The sequence below is a fragment of the Diaphorina citri genome, unplaced genomic scaffold (assembly GCF_000475195.1).
Source record: "Diaphorina citri unplaced genomic scaffold, Diaci psyllid genome assembly version 1.1 scaffold1320, whole genome shotgun sequence".
In the NCBI taxonomy this organism is placed as follows: domain Eukaryota; kingdom Metazoa; phylum Arthropoda; class Insecta; order Hemiptera; family Psyllidae; genus Diaphorina; species Diaphorina citri.
The window spans coordinates 54,238-74,554 of record NW_007378749.1 but is presented as its reverse complement, the minus strand read 5'-3'; the positions used below and the strand labels follow the sequence as shown (position 1 = coordinate 74,554).

At 36.6% G+C, this 20,317-nt stretch overlaps 1 protein-coding gene across 1 annotated transcript; it reads left to right on the top strand.

Annotated features, from left to right (window-relative positions):
* The first annotated feature begins 11,182 nt into the window (after positions 1-11,182).
* On the top strand, positions 11,183-17,507 carry LOC103515334 (deoxyribodipyrimidine photo-lyase). Its single transcript, XM_026828070.1, has 7 exons — positions 11,183-11,429; positions 13,680-13,806; positions 13,851-13,870; positions 13,951-14,109; positions 14,355-14,531; positions 16,685-16,937; positions 17,248-17,507. The coding sequence occupies exons 1-7, from the start codon at positions 11,295-11,297 to the stop codon at positions 17,409-17,411; spliced, it is 1,035 nt and encodes a 344-aa protein (XP_026683871.1). The 5' UTR covers positions 11,183-11,294; the 3' UTR covers positions 17,412-17,507.
* The last annotated feature ends 2,810 nt before the right edge of the window (positions 17,508-20,317 follow it).

The window sequence follows — 20,317 nt, the reverse complement described above, 5'->3', positions numbered from 1 at the left end:
GGGATCTCACTCCTTTTTTCTAAGTGTGTATTTACAGGTTACACATCATTAGTAGGTACAGATCTCCTTATTATCTAGCTATTTGCGAGATTTTGAAATTTTTCCGTGAGTTGTTATTGATGTTTTTGTTGTTTGTGTTGGTGTTGGTGGTGTTGTTGTTGTTTTGTTTAGTCATTAAAAAAGCGGTCGAAATACTGTTAACTGTAAAAATACAGGAAAATACCGCTAGATTATCCCACCGCGGGACATTTGCAGGATTACAGGCTCTTACTTAAATGTTGTAAACTTATAAGTAAAGGTGTGTTTTCCTAAAAAAAAGGCAATTTCCTTGAAATTTTCCTCATTGGGCGTAATACCACATTGGTTGCCACTGCCACAGGACCCTAATATATTTTAGATGGTTATCTGTGAAAGAGGGGCCTCTGAGTGAAATTTGGTATTTGTTTGGGCAAGTACACAATTTGTCGAACTATACTTACCCGATACCCATGACCTGGGTACCTACTTGATTCAGATCATATTTCTCCCCTATAGCCAATTGGTCTCGGAAAATATTTAATGCAATTTTTTCTCTGCATATAGGTACCTAATTTGTCTCAAGGAATATAAGTAGGTAGTTGTTTTAATTAGTTAGTAATGGAAAATATGTAGAATAAGCTAAACAAAAGCTTTATGTTCTTCAAAAGCAACTAAGCCTGTACAGAATGAATACCTACATATAATTGATCAAGGTAGGTACATACTTTTGTGAAGTCTGTAGGTGGATTGGGGATGAAAAATTAGAAAAAAATCAATTCATTCCTAGGTTGGTGGTGATGTCATAATCCAGGTTCAAACCCTGGAAGTGGCACTTTTTGGATAAAAGAAATTGAAATGAGAACCCCTATTTTTACTTTCTACTATTTATGTCATTTTTTAAATCTACATTGTTTTTTATGGGGAACCAAATAATCTTTACTTAGCAATTATTGGTAAGTAAGTGGTAATTACAGGAGGCAAGATTTTTTTCATCTTGAACAAGGGATGTGACATATCAAATCCATATAGATATAGGTGCTGAATAATGTGGTGACATTAGTTTTTCATTCTCTTTCCTTTTTAAGGTCTTGGGTGTAAGGGTGTAGGTAGTTTCAACACCCCCTATTCCAAAGACCTCAAAAATGTAAGATAACAAAAAAAACTAATGTCACTACATTATTCTGCACCTAAAAATACACAGTTTTGATATGTCACATCCCTTGTTCAGGATGAAAAAAAATCTCGCCTCCTGTACCTAGGTACCTACCAATAAAATTAACAGCAAAAGATTATCTGATTCCACATAAAATTCAACGTAGATTTCAAAAATGAAATAAATAATAGGGGTTATTTGAATTTCTCGAGAACCAAAGTGCTACTTCTGGGGTTTAAACCTGAATTTTGACATCACCACTGAATTTGCCATGGGCCCTTTTCAATTTTCAGCCTTTATATCTCGGCTTGTTAAGTTCTAGACTAGATAAGCAGACATTGGAAAAGGTGAATTCTCACTGAGGAATAGATTATAGATTATTATTAGATTCAGCCGAGCCGTTCAATTGCCAAAGTCATAATATTATCAGGCTTTATGCCACGCCTAGGTATTTCCAACAGCTCCTGAATGGTCCTCAACTAGCTTTAGAGCGCCCCAAATGAGCTAGTCGTATTGTTCACATATCAACCACACACAACGTTGCTTAACCTAGGTAATGTGATGGGAAATGTACTTAAGCACATTTTCCACTGGCTGAAAAAAAAAAAAAATTCAAACATAGAGGAATAGGTAGGTACTTACAAATAAGAAATACCTAAGCAGTATAACATTAATGTTTTGAGCGTATTAATGTATTATGTATTTATGTCTCTGCTTGTCCATCTTGCATCTGATGAGACATAAGACACAACACACATAACTTAGCTATGCATATTTGGTATCTTTTGTACCTATGTAATATACACCATACAAAACATACTAGAGTAATATGTTATGTATGGATCTCTATTTGTATCTACAAGTAAGTATTTACATACTCCTATTTAATTGTTATTTATGTATATTATTATTTTAAAGATCATGTGCTTATCGCGTGCATTTTTTTTTTGTGGTGGCCGCCAAATAAACATGAAGTAGCATAGGTAGGTATTCACAATGTTTGCTAGAATACCCAAGTTCTTGTGCCATGTTTTTCGTCTGAAGGTATGCGACGCGACGCGACGTATAAATCTGATTTCGCCTGAAAACTCCCATGTCGCGTGCAGATACTAAACAGCGTGTCTGTCTATTCTATAGGTATTTGTCAATGCTTAATGTTCATGTTCTTCCTATCTATTTCTAATCAAAGTAGCTGTATTGGTTCCCTTTCATAATGCTGTACGCATTAGGTAACCAGCTTGGTTACCTAAAGGTGGCGTTCCGATCCTAGCTGCCGGAACGCCACCTTAATGCGTACAAAATGTTAACATAGTTATCTATCTATACAATGACGTTGACGTGATTTAGTTACTGAATTGGTATATTGGTAGTGAAAGAAGAATCATCATAATAATCAGGGCGTTGCGTTGTGTTTGTGTTGTTTACGAGTACATTATACAATATCTGCATATAGGTCAGTAGGCATCTTGTGTTTGTGACCCACTCGGTGGTATTGGTTTAGTTGATGGCGCGACAGATCTAGAGGTTTGTGGTTCCAGTCCAAGTCAAGTCATACAATTTATCGAGGTGTTCCTGTTTAGCACAATCAAACTTCCTTTTTATCTTGTGTTCGTGGTCCTATACGAGTATATTGAGGGTCATTCTCGTTTACCTATGTACCTACTTACCGACATACGAGTAATACTCAGTACAGACAAATGTAACTCTACTTAGGTAATCTTATATTATAAGAACGAGATCCATTCACAGTTCACATTTCATAGTTCACACACTGATCGCTCTATCTCTAGAACCACAACACCTAGAAAGCTGAAATTTGGTAGGAATATTCCTTTTATGGTCTAGGTGTGCAATAAGAAAGGATTTTGCGAAAATCTAAACCGATCCTGAGATATGATCAATTTTTGATCGCAAAAATCTCCATAAGAAATACACAGAGTGCAGAGACTGCAGGAGAGAAAACTTTTCCTCGCTCGCCTAATATTGAGTTTCGTTTATGTTTTTAGTTTGATAACTACAAGTTCGGCCATGCCTTTTCCACAAGTTTGGCCATGCCTTGGGATGAACTAGCGGGATTCCGGAGCGAAGCGACGGAATTCAGCTAGTAGAATTAATAAAACCTCCACAGTCTGATAGTGATTAAGAATATCATGACTTTGTTTGCAAAATATACATAATGTAATAAGTATCTATCAAAAAATCACAAGAGGTAGGTAGTTGGACTTGTTAATTACTTGAGAAATGAATCTGGGAAATCGTTCATGGAACAGGCCGCTGCGCTCGTTCTATTATACTCTCTAATGATTAGAGTCTAATCTATGTAATGTATGTAATGTATATTATATACTTATCTACTCTTTTATCTTATGCTGGCCTCACAATCCTCCCATCAGTACTAAAATAAATTTATGTAATGTATATTATATACTTATCTACTCTTTTATCTTATGCTGGCCTCACAATCCTCCCATCAGTACTAAAATAAATTAATACTTGTGCTTGAGGAGGGTTACACCTATATGTAGGTTGTAGGTACTTGCATTATTTTGCAGACCCCCTAGCCCTAGACAATCGCATCAGTTGATCAGTTTAACCGGTGCGGTGTATGGCGCCGACATTACCTCTTGCCAATAAATTATCTCAATGAAAACTAATTTATGACGTCAGAACTAACGTAAGTACTTGAGTGTAATATTGGCATCACAATAGCAAGCAAGTATGGAGTAAATAGTACGTAGAGTTCTGTTCACTATTCAATACAACTGTACCAGTCACTGATATTGCTAGGTGTCGACTAATGGTGAAGTATGATAGTGAAGATGCGAGGAATATTAATGACTGCAAGTCCTACCTTTAGGGCTCAGTTGTACTGAAAAAACTCTGGTTGTCAGTCCAACAGAGTCAAACTAGCATGGAATAGAGGATATGATTTTCCGCCGAGTTTATTTCACTTGTACCTTTTATCTGCACCAACATACTATTCAAGAAGGAACCTTTAGAATTGATTAGTTAGTTGTGAGCTCCGAGTTACATACTAGTGCATTAGATCCTTAGTACCGATGGTTTCAAGGTCAAGGTCACTTGAGAACAGTTTCTGATTGAAATTCAAGAATGAATATTAATTGCAGCCAGGTGTCTTGAATATCGCGCCTCATGTGTGAATGATGAAACAATAAATAGATTCTTAAGCTGTGTCCACACATAGTCGATGAGTACGGTTTCAGTCGACATTGAGGAAATAAGGAAGCCAGAAGCTACCGTTTGATATAGGTACCTATTTAGATTGATGTTCATTATGTAGGTACTTGTTGCCTAAACTCGGTTGATTCTCTCAATTGAATTGTCCTTGCAGTCCTTTTACCACATACTATTAGCCTGATATGTGATACATACTTGCTATTGTAGACTGGGTGACATTTACTATATTGCTTATCCTAACTGACTCCATTCCACTGAAACTAGCAAGCAGTACCTAACTTCTCTCTCGTCTGAATCTTATCTCATGAGTGGTGCACATTAGAGCTAAAGCTAGTCTTGATTTATCATGAGGGCGGTGGCGGCGATGATGTTTCATTGGGTGACGCCCTTGTCATGGGATTTCCTACAGACAAGTGGAACAGGTACAAGAATATAGGGGGATTGAATGACACATTTTGCTCAAATTCCTTTCATTAAAATATTACCATTTCCTACTTATACTTGAGCGGGGTAAAGGTAAACATAAACACATGTGGGCGGTGGCGGCGATGATGTTTCATTGGGTGACGCCCTTGTCATGGGATTTCCTACAGACAAGTGGAACAGGTACAAGAATATAGGGGAATTGAATGACACATTTTGCTCAAATTCCTTTCATTAAAATATTACCATTTCCTACTTATACTTGAGCAGGGTAAAGGTAAACATAAACACATGTGTGTTGTAAGGGGGAAAATCGACCCTTAGTAGAAATTTTTCATGACGACAATATCTCTTATTTTCACCTCTTTTTTGTGGAAATTTATGGGAGAGAGAACAAGGACACGACATGTATTAGGTATTGTAGAAGAAGAGAGAAGAGCTTAGACAGATACTAGGTGCCGGAAGAAGATATAATTTTGATAATGTGTTTAAATGTCACTTACGAGAAGGACTACATAATAAGTTAAACAGAAAGAACTGTTACTTAGTTATAGGGAGAAGCATGGATAATTAAGATCGGATTATTTTTCCTCCTCACTCTATAGACTTAGTCAAATATCAATAACACTAACTTATCAATCAATCAAAATCAATCAAATCTCAAATTCTTTGTGGTGAAGCAGAGCTTTTTCACAACATTTGTGGATATCACAACATTACTAAGTGCCTCCTTTTGCAATCAATTTCCATATTTCAATAACCTTTTTACACTGGTAATGTCGCCACTGGTCGCTACTCGATGAAAGTAGCTACTCAATTGTCCTCGCGAAGCTGAGTGCACCCCAAACTCCAAGCACAGAGCCGGAAAAAACCTCGGTTCTGCCGGGAATGGAAACCGGGCCTCTTGTTTGCAAGCCTAGTGTGATACCCACTCCGCCACGGAGGTTCCTCAATAACACCAACTATCATGATCTTATCCAATAATAATGTTTACATAATGTATTAACTTTTCTGGCTGGGGGAGTGTAAACAGGATACCCTAAATTTTCCTTATTAAAAAATAACAAAGGTTTAGTCCGAGGGGCATCCACTTGTAAAATTTTGATAGTCAAAACATGTCAGCCCAATGGCGATCACCCTCAGTCTGATTGAGAAGCTGAGGGTAGGTTTTTTTTTTTTTTTTTTTTTTTTTTTTTTAAGCCTACGATTTTACTTGCAATAAAAGTGTCGTACCTTTTGCTCGTACATATACCTACATATTTTCTATTATCTAGAGGCCAAGAAAAATACTGTTTTACAGACACGTACTTTACCTATAACGTGCGTATTATTAACAGACAAAATTTAGAAAATGAGCACTAGAAGTTAAGAGCATTACGAGGAAAACTGAGAATTCACATCGCTCATTCACTCAATCTCCCTTGACAACCCTCATGTCATGGTGTCAGCCCTCAATAACGCCCCGTCTCATTAAGCTGAATCTAAAATCAATTATGATTATTGAATGAACTTCAATTGCTGTTGACTTCAATGTTCTATCCCTTCAATAAAATCACGACCTGCCTTATTATTCAATATCCATTGAAGTATTCGAAGTGTGGAGTTTATGATTGATCCGTTTTTGTGATGAAAAAAAGTGACAGAGGTCATGCTGCGATTGTATGACAGATGTTGAAATATGTTTGGGCACTTTTGTCGTAATGATTCTATGTATAATGAAGTAGAGTTAATTGAGGATAGTGATGTTGAAAAAACCTACTGAAAAAAAGATATTTTAACTTTTGATTGTAGATATTATGAGCACAATAAGTTGGCATTTTCAATCCTTTTCTTATCAATGGAAATGGAAAACTTTATGTAAATAAAAAAATGTTTCCTTAAAACTCGATTTTCTTTGGACTATTCCTTCAATTGAATAAAAAAAAAAATCGTCTAGCAAAGCACAGGTAAAATGATATTAGTTAACCTAGAGATTCTAGAATCTAGAGATAGAATGATAGATAAAGAAACCACTCTCCCTAATTCCTGTCTAGAAAAAAAGAAATGATGAGAAAAATGAAAGTGTAGTAGGTAAGTAGCTAGGTATACCTACAAGTATACGTATGTATTCTCAACTACTTCATTATGAAAATAGCACTTATGTAAGTCATTAATAAAAATTAGTAGGTAAAACAAAAGTAAAAAATTCAGGTCTATACACAAACAGGAAAATTCTAATCGCAATTCTAAATCAGCACCTTACTGACGTGGGAAAAATTAGATGGGAAATAAGAGGGATAAATACAAATACATAATTGTGTATTTACCTAATAAAAATGATATTAGTTAACCTAGAGATTCTAAAGATAGAATGATAGATAAAGAAACCAGTCTCCCTTAATTCCTGTCTAGAAAAAAATAAATGATTAGAAAAATGAAAGTGTAGTAGGTAAGTAGCTAGGTATACCTACAAGTATACGTATGTATTCTCAACTACTTCATTATAATAATAGCACTTATGTAAGTCATTAATAAAAATTAGTAGGTAGAACAAAAGTAAAAAATTCAGGTCTATAGAGTCTATACACAAACAGGAAAATTCTATAATCACAATTCTAAATCAGCACCTTACTGACGTGGGAAAAATTAGATGGGAAATAAGAGGGATAAATACAAATACATAATTATGTATTTACCTAATAGTGTAAATGTATAGAAAAAAAAAAAAAAAAAAAAAAAAAGGTGCATTTCTGACTGGACTTTGGTGACAAGGGTTTTACCCCTCCATTTGACAACAAGCTACCCACCTACTCATATTACCCTCACCTCATTTGTAATGGGTAGTTGGAATCCCAATTACACTGTAATTAACTACCCATACATCAAATGTAATTGGAATTGCAACTCCAATTACTTTCATAGGAATTAGTAGTTGGTCCTATCAAATACAATTCCTTTGTGAAATGTAGTGGGTAATTGCCACTACATTTAGTAGGCAGTAATTTGCAACCCCACAAAAAATACCATTTTGTGACATAAAAAAGACCCCACAGAGTTGTTCCTCCCAAAATAAATCAGGTGCTCAAAAAATTGAACAAAACTGGCATCCCATCCCAAAAAAGATTAGAAATCAATTTTGTACCCCACCTTTTATTCACTTCATAAATTGTGTGCTCCTCCTTCACGTAGTACTTACCTTTCTCTCCCCTCATTGCACTCTTCTTTCATCTAATATCACTTCTGCTTCACTGCATTGGCGGTGTGCCACCTACCTTTCTTACCCCTCATTGCACTCCTCTTTCCTCTAATATCACTTCTGCTTCACTGCATTGGCGGAGTGCCATCGATTTAATGTTCAAAGCATTGCACGCTGAAGTGAAGCAGAAGTGATATTAAAGAAAAGAGGAGTGCAATGAGGGGAAAGAAAGGTAAGTACTACATGAAGGAGGAGCACACAAATTATGAAGTGAATAAAAGGTGGGGTACAAAATTGATTTCTAATCTTTTTTGGGGTGGGATGCCAGTTTTGTTCAATTTTTTGAGCACTTGATTTATTTTGGGAGGAACGACTTGACGGGGTTTTTTTATGGCACAAAGTGGTATTTTTTTGTGGGGATCTCATAACTTTTTGCAGAAACTTACCATAATATGACGTATGAGCACAGCGCAACAAAGTACAAAGGCAATAGGCATAGTAACATCATTTGGTAAGGTTTGGGTTATTTCTGAGTGAAAAACACCATAGTAATATTATTGGGTAAGATTTAGTAAGTTTGGGCCGTTTCCAAGTGAAAAATACCATAATAAAATCACTGGGTAGGTTTTAGTAAGTTTGGGTCATTTCCGAGTTAAAAATACCATAATAACATCATTGGGTAAGTTTTGTTAAGTTCCAATCATTTCCGAGTGAAAAATTAAACAGTAACATCATTGGGTAAGTTTTAATGAGCTCGGATCATTTCCAAGTGAAAAACATCATAGTAACATTATTGCTTGACTTTCATGCTGGTCCTAACCAACTTTGGATATTATGGACTAGTGGTTGACCCATCCTTTGTACGGGACCACCACACACACACAAACACACCCCCCCACACACACACCACACCCACCACACCCACCACACACATCCCATCACACACCCACCACCACACACCGCATCCACCACCACACACACACACCACACCACACCCATCACACACATCCCCCCCACACACAACACACCCACCACATACACACACACCACACCCATCCCACCACACACACACACCACCTACCACCCACCACACACAACCACCCACCACATACACACCCACACACACACACAAACACACACACCACACACCGAACCGTTTTCTCGTGAAAAAAGGACAAAAACGGGGCTGTCAATAAAATACGCCATTTTCTTCACGTTTTTGAACCGCCGCCATTTTGAATCAGGATGGAATGTGACAATTTTAAGTAGCCTATGTCACCCCGAGTACTCTTCTTAAAAACCACAAAAAATTTCATCAAATTCGGTCGAGTCGAGCCGTTTTCTCGTGAAAAGAGGACAACCAAAGGTCTATTTAGCGTAACAGACAGACATTCACACATACATATGTACATACAGACTAGGGTGACCGTAAGGTATGGGGAGAAAAAAAAAATGTTGGATTTTTGTCAACGGGAACCCCACAAAGTATTAAGTTCTTCCAGATTTTAAGATAGCCAAAGTTTGAGCACGATTGGAACATGTTAACACGTGCCGACGGATTTTTTTTTCTTTTTTAGAGGTTTGACAGAGGGAACTGTAACTGCTATGGTCTTATCGTCCCGATATCCGATATCGAAGAGAGAAGGAAGACAGGATAGGAGAAAGCCAGCCGTTCCGAGAACGAACATTATCCCATCAGGATAAAATCCACCCCGGGCGGGAATCGAACCCGCGGCCTAGCGCTTACAAGGTAGACGCACTACCAACTAAGCCAACGGAATTAATTCCATCAAGTACTCATTACTTCACAACTCTGACCTGATCATGAGTGACTGGCCTTAGAATTTTATCAAAAATGCCTATAGATTGACCATTGCAGAAAAAATGCTAAGTTTTTAATTTCACAATTTTCTGCAATGGTTGGAACTATCGTCCTGGCTCTGTTGAGGACACTTCTCTCCATTAGCATGGTTTGCTTATTTTCTCTTAAGTTGAGACCAAGACCAGGCTATGCTGGCTACAGGCAATGCTTAGTACTCTGTTGTGGACACCTACTAAGGGTCTCTATGAGACACCCAAAGGCCAAGCTTGAACACGGGTTTAACATGAGGTGTATCTGAGCGCACGGCAGTGCGCCAGGCCAAGTTCCAGTAAGCACGCCTGTGTATCTTTACACGAACTGATTCGGCAGGTTTTTCTCACCTTCATAGATCGGCTTCCTCTAAAGATAAACTTTTGAAATTCAGAGCACATATTTAGGTAAGGTATATAAACATACCTTGAAAATTTCAGCTCTTAAAACCAAGTAGTTCCGGAGATAGCGAGGCGCAAAAATCGCAATTTTTTTACTAACTCACTCACTCATCAAAATGATCAGGCACTTCCCGATGTCGTAGAAACTTGAAATTTGGCAGAATGGTAGGTTTTGATGAGTAAGTAAAGGAAAAAAATCTGAAAATCGGCAAAAGTTGCACTGGGCTCCGCTCACAGGCGGAAATAACCGCTTTTGGCGGTTTTCACTAAACGGTTAGAGATATCGAAAAAGTTATGAGAGTAGACCCCCCCCGAAACCATACCTGAAACCCGCCAAATATTAGTTTTTATTAAGATCAGAACAACGGTTAGCGGTGTTTTACCGTATTTTTACATTTCGACCGCTTTTTTACTGACTAAAGGCTTAGTTAAGTATCTATCGAAAATGATATGGTATGTTGACATCTACTACCGTGACATGAAAAAAATGATAGACACCAATAACAACAACACTAACAAAAACAACAAAACATCAACAACAACAGCAACCCACTTATAGGAAAAAAAGTTTGCAAAGAGCTAGGTAATTTAGAAGATCTGTAGGTACCTACTAATCATATATAAATACACACTTAGAAAAAAGGAGTGAGATCCCCCACAAAAACACAAATGTGAAAAAAGGCCAAGTTCCTATCCAAAAATGTCGGCCTATAAAAGTGGTGATATCAGAAAATTAAGGCCAAGTCTCCATTCCCAGTTTTTCGTGCCTGCTGTAAATGCTGAATTTTAATTCCTTCATTCAACCTTCTCTTAATTTCAACTTGGCTATATTTTCTACTTAAATAAATACCTAATTAAACCTGAAACCTGAAGGAAAAACATAGGCAAGTTGAAATTGAGAGAAGGTTGAAGGAATTATGATTTTTTTTTTCTATTGTTTTATTATATTTATATTTTATATTCTGTATCGAAAAAGGGTTCTTCCCGTTAATATACGTACTTCAAGTACATTATTTACATTTATTCTATAACCACAAGGTTCCCTGAGGAAAATCTTCAGCTGGACTGAAGGCCATGTCTACCATAAACAGCTCTGAACCTCCAACCAAGAAAAGCAAAGTGGTGAAACCATCAGACTATGTAAAGCCATCAAGCAGTTCAAATATTTCTAGTGACTTCATTAAAACTCTGGAAAAACACAGAAAAAGTGTAAGTAACCTACCTGTATATTGTATACACACATACAGGGTGTCCCAGAATTTATGCTTGTCTCGTTTTTCTTGAAGCCTGTTCGATTTTTGATGCGGATATTTTGCCAATCGCGAAAAAAATTCCGCGAATCCTACATATTTTTCAAAGGTACTTGTGTGACATATCATAATATCATGCTATTTGTTATTTCTGAATCTTGCGGTGATATTATTATTATTATTATTTTTCAATTCACTAATTTTTTTATTATGGTTCGCGGTGCTTGCAAAATCTGCGAACTGTCAATAATTAGGTGAATTGAAAAATCTCACCGGAAAATATAAAATTAAAAAAAAAAATAGCATGATTCAATATGTAAATTTAATGTAATGTAAATGCAGTTTGTGTTACTATATATGAAGGAAGTTCAAATGCCATATTGACATGGTGCCATGCTATTTTGTCATATTTTAGCAAAGTTTGGAAAAATGCCATAAAAAGGCTTATTTTGACATTAAAAAGGCTAAAAAGACTTGCTTATTTTGCCATATTTTAAGCATTTTTGGGGAAAATACATATAAAACTTTAAGAAAAAAAAACGTACATAAATAGTGGTTATGCATTTGGGAAAACATTTAGCATAAAAGGTCGATTCCTATGTAAAAAGTCCTTAAAAATCCAAATCCGGAGTCAAAACAGCGAAAAATTATTTTAAAAGGTTGAAAATTCAATTTTTATTTGACGTCCCAAGGAGAAATGTAAAATAGTTGCCTCTGATTCTTGAAAAAATTGCTTATATTGCCATGTTTTGAACAAATAAATGCCATATTTTCACAAAGTAAGTTCCATATTGCCATGTTTTTTAGTGCCATATTCTGAACTTCTCTGGTTATTATGCATGATTCAATATGTCAGACCTGTACTTTTGAAAAATTTGTAGGACTCGTGCATTTCGCGAACACCGCGCAAATCGCATACAGCGAAATATTGGATCTGGATCAAATTGAAATAATAATGAAACCATAAGATTTGGGAACAAAAAACACTCTGATTTGATAGGTCGGACTTGTATTTCTGTTGCATTTTTGTGATCCGCGGTTTGTTTTTCGAAAATTCAAACAGCTCCTGGAAAAATGAGGTAAAATTATAGAACACCCTGTATGTAGGTATAAAAAAAAATCTCTAACAAGTTTCAGCTCGATTGGAAAATGTTTTCCTTTCATTTCATATTAATAATAGATACCGTATTTAGGTATTAATTTGAGAAGGAAAAACATTGCCAAGTTGAAATTGAGAGAAGGTTGAAGGAATTGAGATCCAGCACTTTCAGCAGACACGAAAAATTGGGAATGCAGACTTGGCCTTAATTTTCTGATCTCACCACTTATAGGCCGACATTTTTGGATAGGAACTTGGCCTTTTTTTCACATTTGTGTTTTTGTGGGGGTTACTGATTACATGCACTTTTTTGTTGTTTGATGCATTATTTTGGACGGAAACTTAAAAAGAAGAAATATTGAAGTTTTTGATTGATTCGGGAGTTTTCGAGGTCACTGAATCCCAATATGATAACCGTTTTTCTCGGTTTGTTCTAAAAAGGATTTGGATTCAGCCACCTCGAAAACTCCAGAATCAAGCAAAATCCTTCATAATATTTGTTCTTTTTCACGTTTTGGACCGAAATATGTAGGTACCTATCAAACAAACTACGAAAAAGTGCATGCTGATAATAGTCCATCTATATCTATACTCGTTGTGCCACGGGTTCATTTTTTCCCGATCGAGCTGAAACTTTTTAAAGACTTTTTTTAAATTATTTTTCATTTACCTATGTATATTGGAACCAATTACCATCTTTAATTTCGAACATTCGAAAAAATAAAGGCCACCCTGATACCCCTACTTGAGTAATTATGTATTATACCTAATCTGCACTCCATGCTAAGTAGGTATGCACTTAGAGACATAATATATTTGGTTGTTTTTATTTTGATTGTTTTTCTGATAAAGAAGGTTTACGTTGTTAATTTTCAACATGAGTCTCTTCTATTGTGTGTTGTATGCAGGAGCTATTTGTATTGTTCATTGTGAGAATATCTCGGTAGGTAAGCTGGATTTTCTCCATGCAACAGGTATTTTTCTAGTTAAATAGTCTGGATTTTGTTTGGTAGAGATACCTCACTCATGCGAAACTTAGGAGACCGCAGTTTCGAATGCCATGCAGGTACAATAAGCAATTATTATTATTATTATTTTGACTTGTTACAGACGGCAGGTTCGATATCTGAGTTCAAATTCAACAAGAAGAGAGCCAAAGTACTATCAGAAGCTCAGGAGTTTCCTGAATGGGGTGAAGGAGTCATTTATTGGATGTTTAGAGATGAACGGGTTCATGGTAAAATTCAAATAACAATCTTGTATTTTTTTCTTTTTTTAAAGATGAGTGTTTCACCGCCGGCGCCGAAAATAACAAGAGACCATCATTCCCACCCCCCCCCTAATCTACTAAGCTAATGCCACTATGTTTTCTTTTGAACAGATCGATGCTCATAACATTGTGCCTTGCTGGATTGCCTCAGACAAGCAAGAGTATGGAGCCCGTACCATCCGAAACAAGATCAATAGCAAACTACCAGAGTTTCTTACTGAATTCCCTCCTGTCATTAAACATCCCTACTCCGGGAAACTCAAGGCTGAGGTGTGTTCTCATACTGAGAAGGAGATTTTCAATATTGGACTCAATGTCAGCTCACTCTTCTTGCTAGTGTTTCAACCTGACCTGACGGCATCACGTCATTCCGGTTAACCTTTCCACCATTACCCACACACTCTACAGAACTCTACTTCAGTGTTTTACTAGATTATTACTATTATTATTATTATTATTATTATTATTATTATTATTATTATTATTATTATTATTATTATTATTTCTTTCTTCAGGAGACAATAGACTGGGAAGCGGCGGAAGAAAGTTTGCAGGTAGACAAGACTGTGGGCCCTGTTGCCCAAATCAAATCAGGATATCGCGCAGCTTTGGCAACACTGGAATCATTCGTGAACAAACGAATCAGTCTGTATGAAACAGCACGCAATGATCCCACCAAGAAACTTCCCATTTAGGTGCTGGGTCAACACGAGAACACCAGAAAGTAACCCGTTGAAATATTTGCTATCGAAAAACGAGTGCAATTTTTTTTTGTCGATGGTGGGATTCGAACCCGGTACCTTCTGCATGGCAAGCAAGCGCGATACCACTGGACCAACCGTACCCCGTGTATTAAATTAAATTATCCATACAGTCTTGGAAACCGAATGTTTTGAAGAATTAGGTACCTCTCATTGAAGCACTAGCTAGCAGCTACCGACGCAACGAAGTGAAGCAACATTGGTCGCGTCATGTGTGTAGCTTGGTATGTGTTCTAATGATAATAATCATAGTCATAGCATAACGTGCTAGCTATGTTAGGCCGAGAAGCACGTTAAAATTCAATGAAAACCCTATCCTAATACATAGTGTAGAATACATATTAAAGATTTCTTTCTTTCTTTCAGATAACTGGGCCCTCCTTTTTGCACAGAAACTTGCACTCAAGAACAAAGTTCCCTTACACGTCTGTTTCTGTAGACTCAAGAAGTTTCTTGACTGCTCCTTGAGACATTACAAATTCATCTTTGATGGTATTAATTATTATTATTTATTATATTGTTACGTGTACGTGAATGGGTTCGTTAAAAGATTAGGATTAGTGAAAACACTCGCGAATTGGTTAATTATAACTAGAGTACAATAAGTTTATTAAGTTTACAAAAAGATTACACGGTCACTAGGTACAATCGCTATTACAAGGTACTATCTCTATCACAAAGTACAATCGCTTATCTATCACTGTTAACACTAACTTTCGCTTAGGTACTTTACTGTGACTTATCGCGGTACTAACACTTCAATTTCGCACTAGAAAACTCACTGACTATCACTGTACTATCGCTTGACTAGATCGCTTACTAACACGATCGCTCGCACAAATCTCAATCAATACTAACTGACAGATGGTTACCTTCCCTCATTTTATAGCTCCCCAAGATAGTGAGGAAGCACCTGGATTGTGCTAGAGAATTCCTCCTGAATTCCAGACAATCCTATGTCATTATCCTACGTCGTTAATTCGATTCTAGAGCGGACTATAAAATTCGTCAATATTCAATATTGTGTGTATACCTGTTTACCTATAAGTACCTATAGTTTATTTCTCGTTCTGGAACCTACCCGCTTTATCCTAATACGTTCTTTACTTGGTTTCAAGATTGTTAATAGTTCGGCAAAAAAAAAAAAAAAAAAAAAAAAAAAAAAAAAAAAAAAAAAAACCATAGGAACCAATTCAAATGCTCAAATTTAATATAGGCCAACTTCTTCAAGGTGGTTTACATACTTGGCAGTTCTGCCAAAATCAAAATTTTAAAATTAGATATAAGTTTTACGAACCCATTGTAATGTAATGCAGGTTTTTGATTCGCGAGAATTCATCCGATGAGCCCACACACGCCACCGATTTTACTCCGTTTTATGTAGGTAGGTAGGTATACATAATATGTATAATTAATATTGTACTTATATAGGATTTTGTTCAGTTGTGTTTTGGCATTGATCAGAGAATGGAGTAAAAATCTGAAATCTGCACACTGCCCGAATCTCTCTCACACTCGCACAAATATCCGTTGTGAATTAATTCGTTCAAATTAAACTGCACAGTTCGCGTGTATAGCCTGCTTAATTTTTATCCACCCTTTTATTTTAGTTTTCACCTACTCTTATAAGTTTTCCTTCATAAGTATTATTAGAATATAATAATTGCTAACAACACGACATGTATGTATTTTATTTTACTTTCTGTTAGTTACATTAAGATTAAAAAATCCGGAAAAAATATGCCGAATGTTGGCTATCTCTAGGAATTGAGCAGGTCAGTGTTTGAGGACACTGACGACACACAGTTTCACGCAATATTGTTGGTCTATTGACTGCGCTACTTCCTGAGACGTTGCGGATAAGTACAATCAGACAGGTGTACTTGCTTATGATTACTTGGCACTTGGAACCAGATTGGCTGATTGTAAAGAACTTTGATAAAATAGTTGGAACTTGTCTTGGGTCAGTAGTTCAGTACAAGCTCTAGTCAAATATTACTTAGGATAAAACTTACATTAAACCAAGGCTTAACTGGGTTTATTCTGTCATGAGTAAACACACTCGAGGCTCGAATCTAAATTAATTTTTTTTCAGGAAGGACAAGCGTGAATACCTTTACTCCCGATCTGAGCTGGAAGAGGCACTTACTCACGATGATCTATGGAATTCCGCGCAGATACAGTTGACCAAGCATGCTAAGATGCATGGGTTTCTGCGCATGTACTGGGCTAAGAAAATATTAGAGTGGACCAAAACACCAGAGGAGGCCCTATCTACCGCTATCTATCTTAATGATAAATACTCCATGGACGGTCGCGATCCTAGCGGATTTGTCGGTAAGTTTATAAAAATAATAACAAGACAAACAACCTCCGTGTCGGAGTGGCTATCACACGAGGCTTGCACTTCGGAAGTCTCGGGTTGGATCCCCGGCGCGATCAGAGTTTTTTCGGCTCTGTGCTTGGAGTTCGGGGTGCACTCAGCCTGCAAAGGAGGCACTGGAAATTGATAGCAAAGGAGGCATTTAGTAATGTCTCCTTATAATTTTTGATTAAGGTTGTTTTTCACCCAAATTCTTCGTTCAAGCGGTAACATTTGGTGCAAGTCCTTATGAATCTATCTACCATATTGAATTGTTATTGACAGGGTGTATGTGGTCTATCTGTGGTATTCATGATCAAGGATGGGCAGAACGAGCAGTGTTTGGAAAGATTCGCTACATGAATTATGCGGGATGCAAGAGAAAGTTTGATGTAGCGGCGTTTATAGCGCGCTACGGAGGCAAAGTTCATAAGTATACCAAGAAATAGTTTGCCATTGCGTCGAAAAAAAAAAGAAAATGTCACAATTAGGTATTATATTATACCAATAGTGTTCATTTTATATTGTACCTGTTCTATAGGATCTCTATTTTCTTATATTTTACAGGTTAGGTTTAGGTTAGGTTTAGGTTAGGTTTAGGTTAGGTTTAGGTTAGGTTTAGGTTAGGTTTAGGTTAGGTTTAGGTTAGGTTTAGGTTAGGTTTAGGTTAGGTTTAGGTTAGGTTTAGGTTAGGTTTAGGTTAGGTTTAGGTTAGGTTTAGGTTAGGTTTAGGTTAGGTTTAGGTTAGGTTTAGGTTAGGTTTAGGTTAGGTTTAGGTTAGGTTTAGGTTAGGTTTAGGTTAGGTTTAGGTTAGGTTTAGGTTAGGTTTAGGTTAGGTTTAGGTTAGGTTTAGGTTAGGTTTAGGTTAGGTTTAGGTTAGGTTTAGGTTAGGTTTAGGTTAGGTTTAGGTTAGGTTTAGGTTAGGTTTAGGTTAGGTTTAGGTTAGGTTTAGGTTAGGTTTAGGTTAGGTTTAGGTTAGGTTTAGGTTAGGTTTAGGTTAGGTTTAGGTTAGGTTTAGGTTAGGTTTAGGTTAGGTTTAGGTTAGGTTTAGGTTAGGTTTAGGTTAGGTTTAGGTTAGGTTTAGGTTAGGTTTAGGTTAGGTTTAGGTTAGGTTTAGGTTAGGTTTAGGTTAGGTTTAGGTTAGGTTTAGGTTAGGTTTAGGTTAGGTTTAGGTTAGGTTTAGGTTAGGTTTAGGTTAGGTTTAGGTTAGGTTTAGGTTAGGTTTAGGTTAGGTTTAGGTTAGGTTTAGGTTAGGTTTAGGTTAGGTTTAGGTTAGGTTTAGGTTAGGTTTAGGTTAGGTTTAGGTTAGGTTTAGGTTAGGTTTAGGTTAGGTTTAGGTTAGGTTTAGGTTAGGTTTAGGTTAGGTTTAGGTTAGGTTTAGGTTAGGTTTAGGTTAGGTTTAGGTTAGGTTTAGGTTAGGTTTAGGTTAGGTTTAGGTTAGGTTTAGGTTAGGTTTAGGTTAGGTTTAGGTTAGGTTTAGGTTAGGTTTAGGTTAGGTTTAGGTTAGGTTTAGGTTAGGTTTAGGTTAGGTTTAGGTTAGGTTTAGGTTAGGTTTAGGTTAGGTTTAGGTTAGGTTTAGGTTAGGTTTAGGTTAGGTTTAGGTTAGGTTTAGGTTAGGTTTAGGTTAGGTTTAGGTTAGGTTTAGGTTAGGTTTAGGTTAGGTTTAGGTTAGGTTTAGGTTAGGTTTAGGTTAGGTTTAGGTTAGGTTTAGGTTAGGTTTAGGTTAGGTTTAGGTTAGGTTTAGGTTAGGTTTAGGTTAGGTTTAGGTTAGGTTTAGGTTAGGTTTAGGTTAGGTTTAGGTTAGGTTTAGGTTAGGTTTAGGTTAGGTTTAGGTTAGGTTTAGGTTAGGTTTAGGTTTAGGTTTAGGTTTAGGTTAGGTTTAGGTTTAGGTTAGGTTTAGGTTAGGTTTAGGTTAGGTTTAGGTTAGGTTTAGGTTTAGGTTAGGTTTAGGCTAGGTTTAGGTTTAGGCTAGGTTTAGGTTTAGGCTAGGTTTAGGTTTAGGCTAGGTTTAGGTTTAGGCTAGGTTTAGGTTTAGGCTTTTTTTTCTTTTTTCAAGACATAAGTATTAAGTAAGATGATACATATTGTAATTCGAGTATACATAAGATTAGCGTCTTCTGTGACTATAAATAAGGAGAAAAAAAGCTAAGGCCTGAGCAGCCTAGCTAGCTTAATTTTTTCAAAGGTTTCAGTCTGCTTCGAAAGAAATAGCACAAGTCTTCACGATGGTTGATTAATTACAGTTGAGGACAAGCCAATAAAAAATAGTTTAGGCTAGGTTTAGGTTTAGGCTAGGTTTAGGTTTAGGCTAGGTTTAGGTTTAGGCTAGGTTTAGGTTTAGGCTAGGTTTAGGTTAGGTTTAGGTTTAGGCTAGGTTTAGGTTTAGGCTAGGTTTAGGTTTAGGCTAGGTTTAGGTTTAGGCTAGGCTAGGCTAGGTTTAGGCTAGGCGAAAAGGGGTTTTTTTTTTTTTTTTTTTTTTTTTTTCATCATTTAGTTTTAAAATATTTTCCTGTGATAAAGTTCAATATTGTTTTAAAATGAGATGTGGTTGAGTATACATCAACAAATAGTATAAACAGTTTGAGGACTTTTGAACCGGAGACAAGGAGAAGTAAGTGGATGTAGGTTCTCGGAACTTGAATGAAATGTGTAGGAATTAATAAACTCTTGATTCTAATGGTGATCTCTAGGTCTGAAGGAAGTACATGAAGACTGTAAGAAGCTCAATATTGAATTCCATTTCCTGATTGGTGGAGCTCATGAGATTCTGCCCCAGTTTGTAGAGAAGCACAAGCTGGGAGCTGTAGTTATAGACTTTATGCCGCTTCGAGAGCACATGGGTTGGGCAGATACTCTGAAGAAAGATTTACCCAAGGACGTACCTCTTATTCAGGTATTTGATATTATACGACAACGGGTCCTTGTATTGATGACCTCTTATTACATGGCACATTTTTTTTTTCAGACTTTATGCCGCTTCGAGAGCACATGGGTTGGGCAGATACTCTGAAGAAAGATTTACCCAAGGACGTACCTCTTATTCAGGTATTTAATATTATACGACAACGGGTCCTTGTATTGATGACCTCTTATTACATGGCACATTTTTTTTTTCTTTTTTCAAGACATAAGTATTAAGTAAGATGATACATATTGTAATTCGAGTATACATAAGATTAGCGTCTTCTGTGACTATAAATAAGGAGAAAAAAAGCTAAGGCCTGAGCAGCCTAGCTAGCTTAATTTTTTCAAAGGTTTCAGTCTGCTTCGAAAGAAATAGCACAAGTCTTCACGATGGTTGATTAATTACAGTTGAGGACAAGCCAATAAAAAATAACAAGAGACCATCATTCCC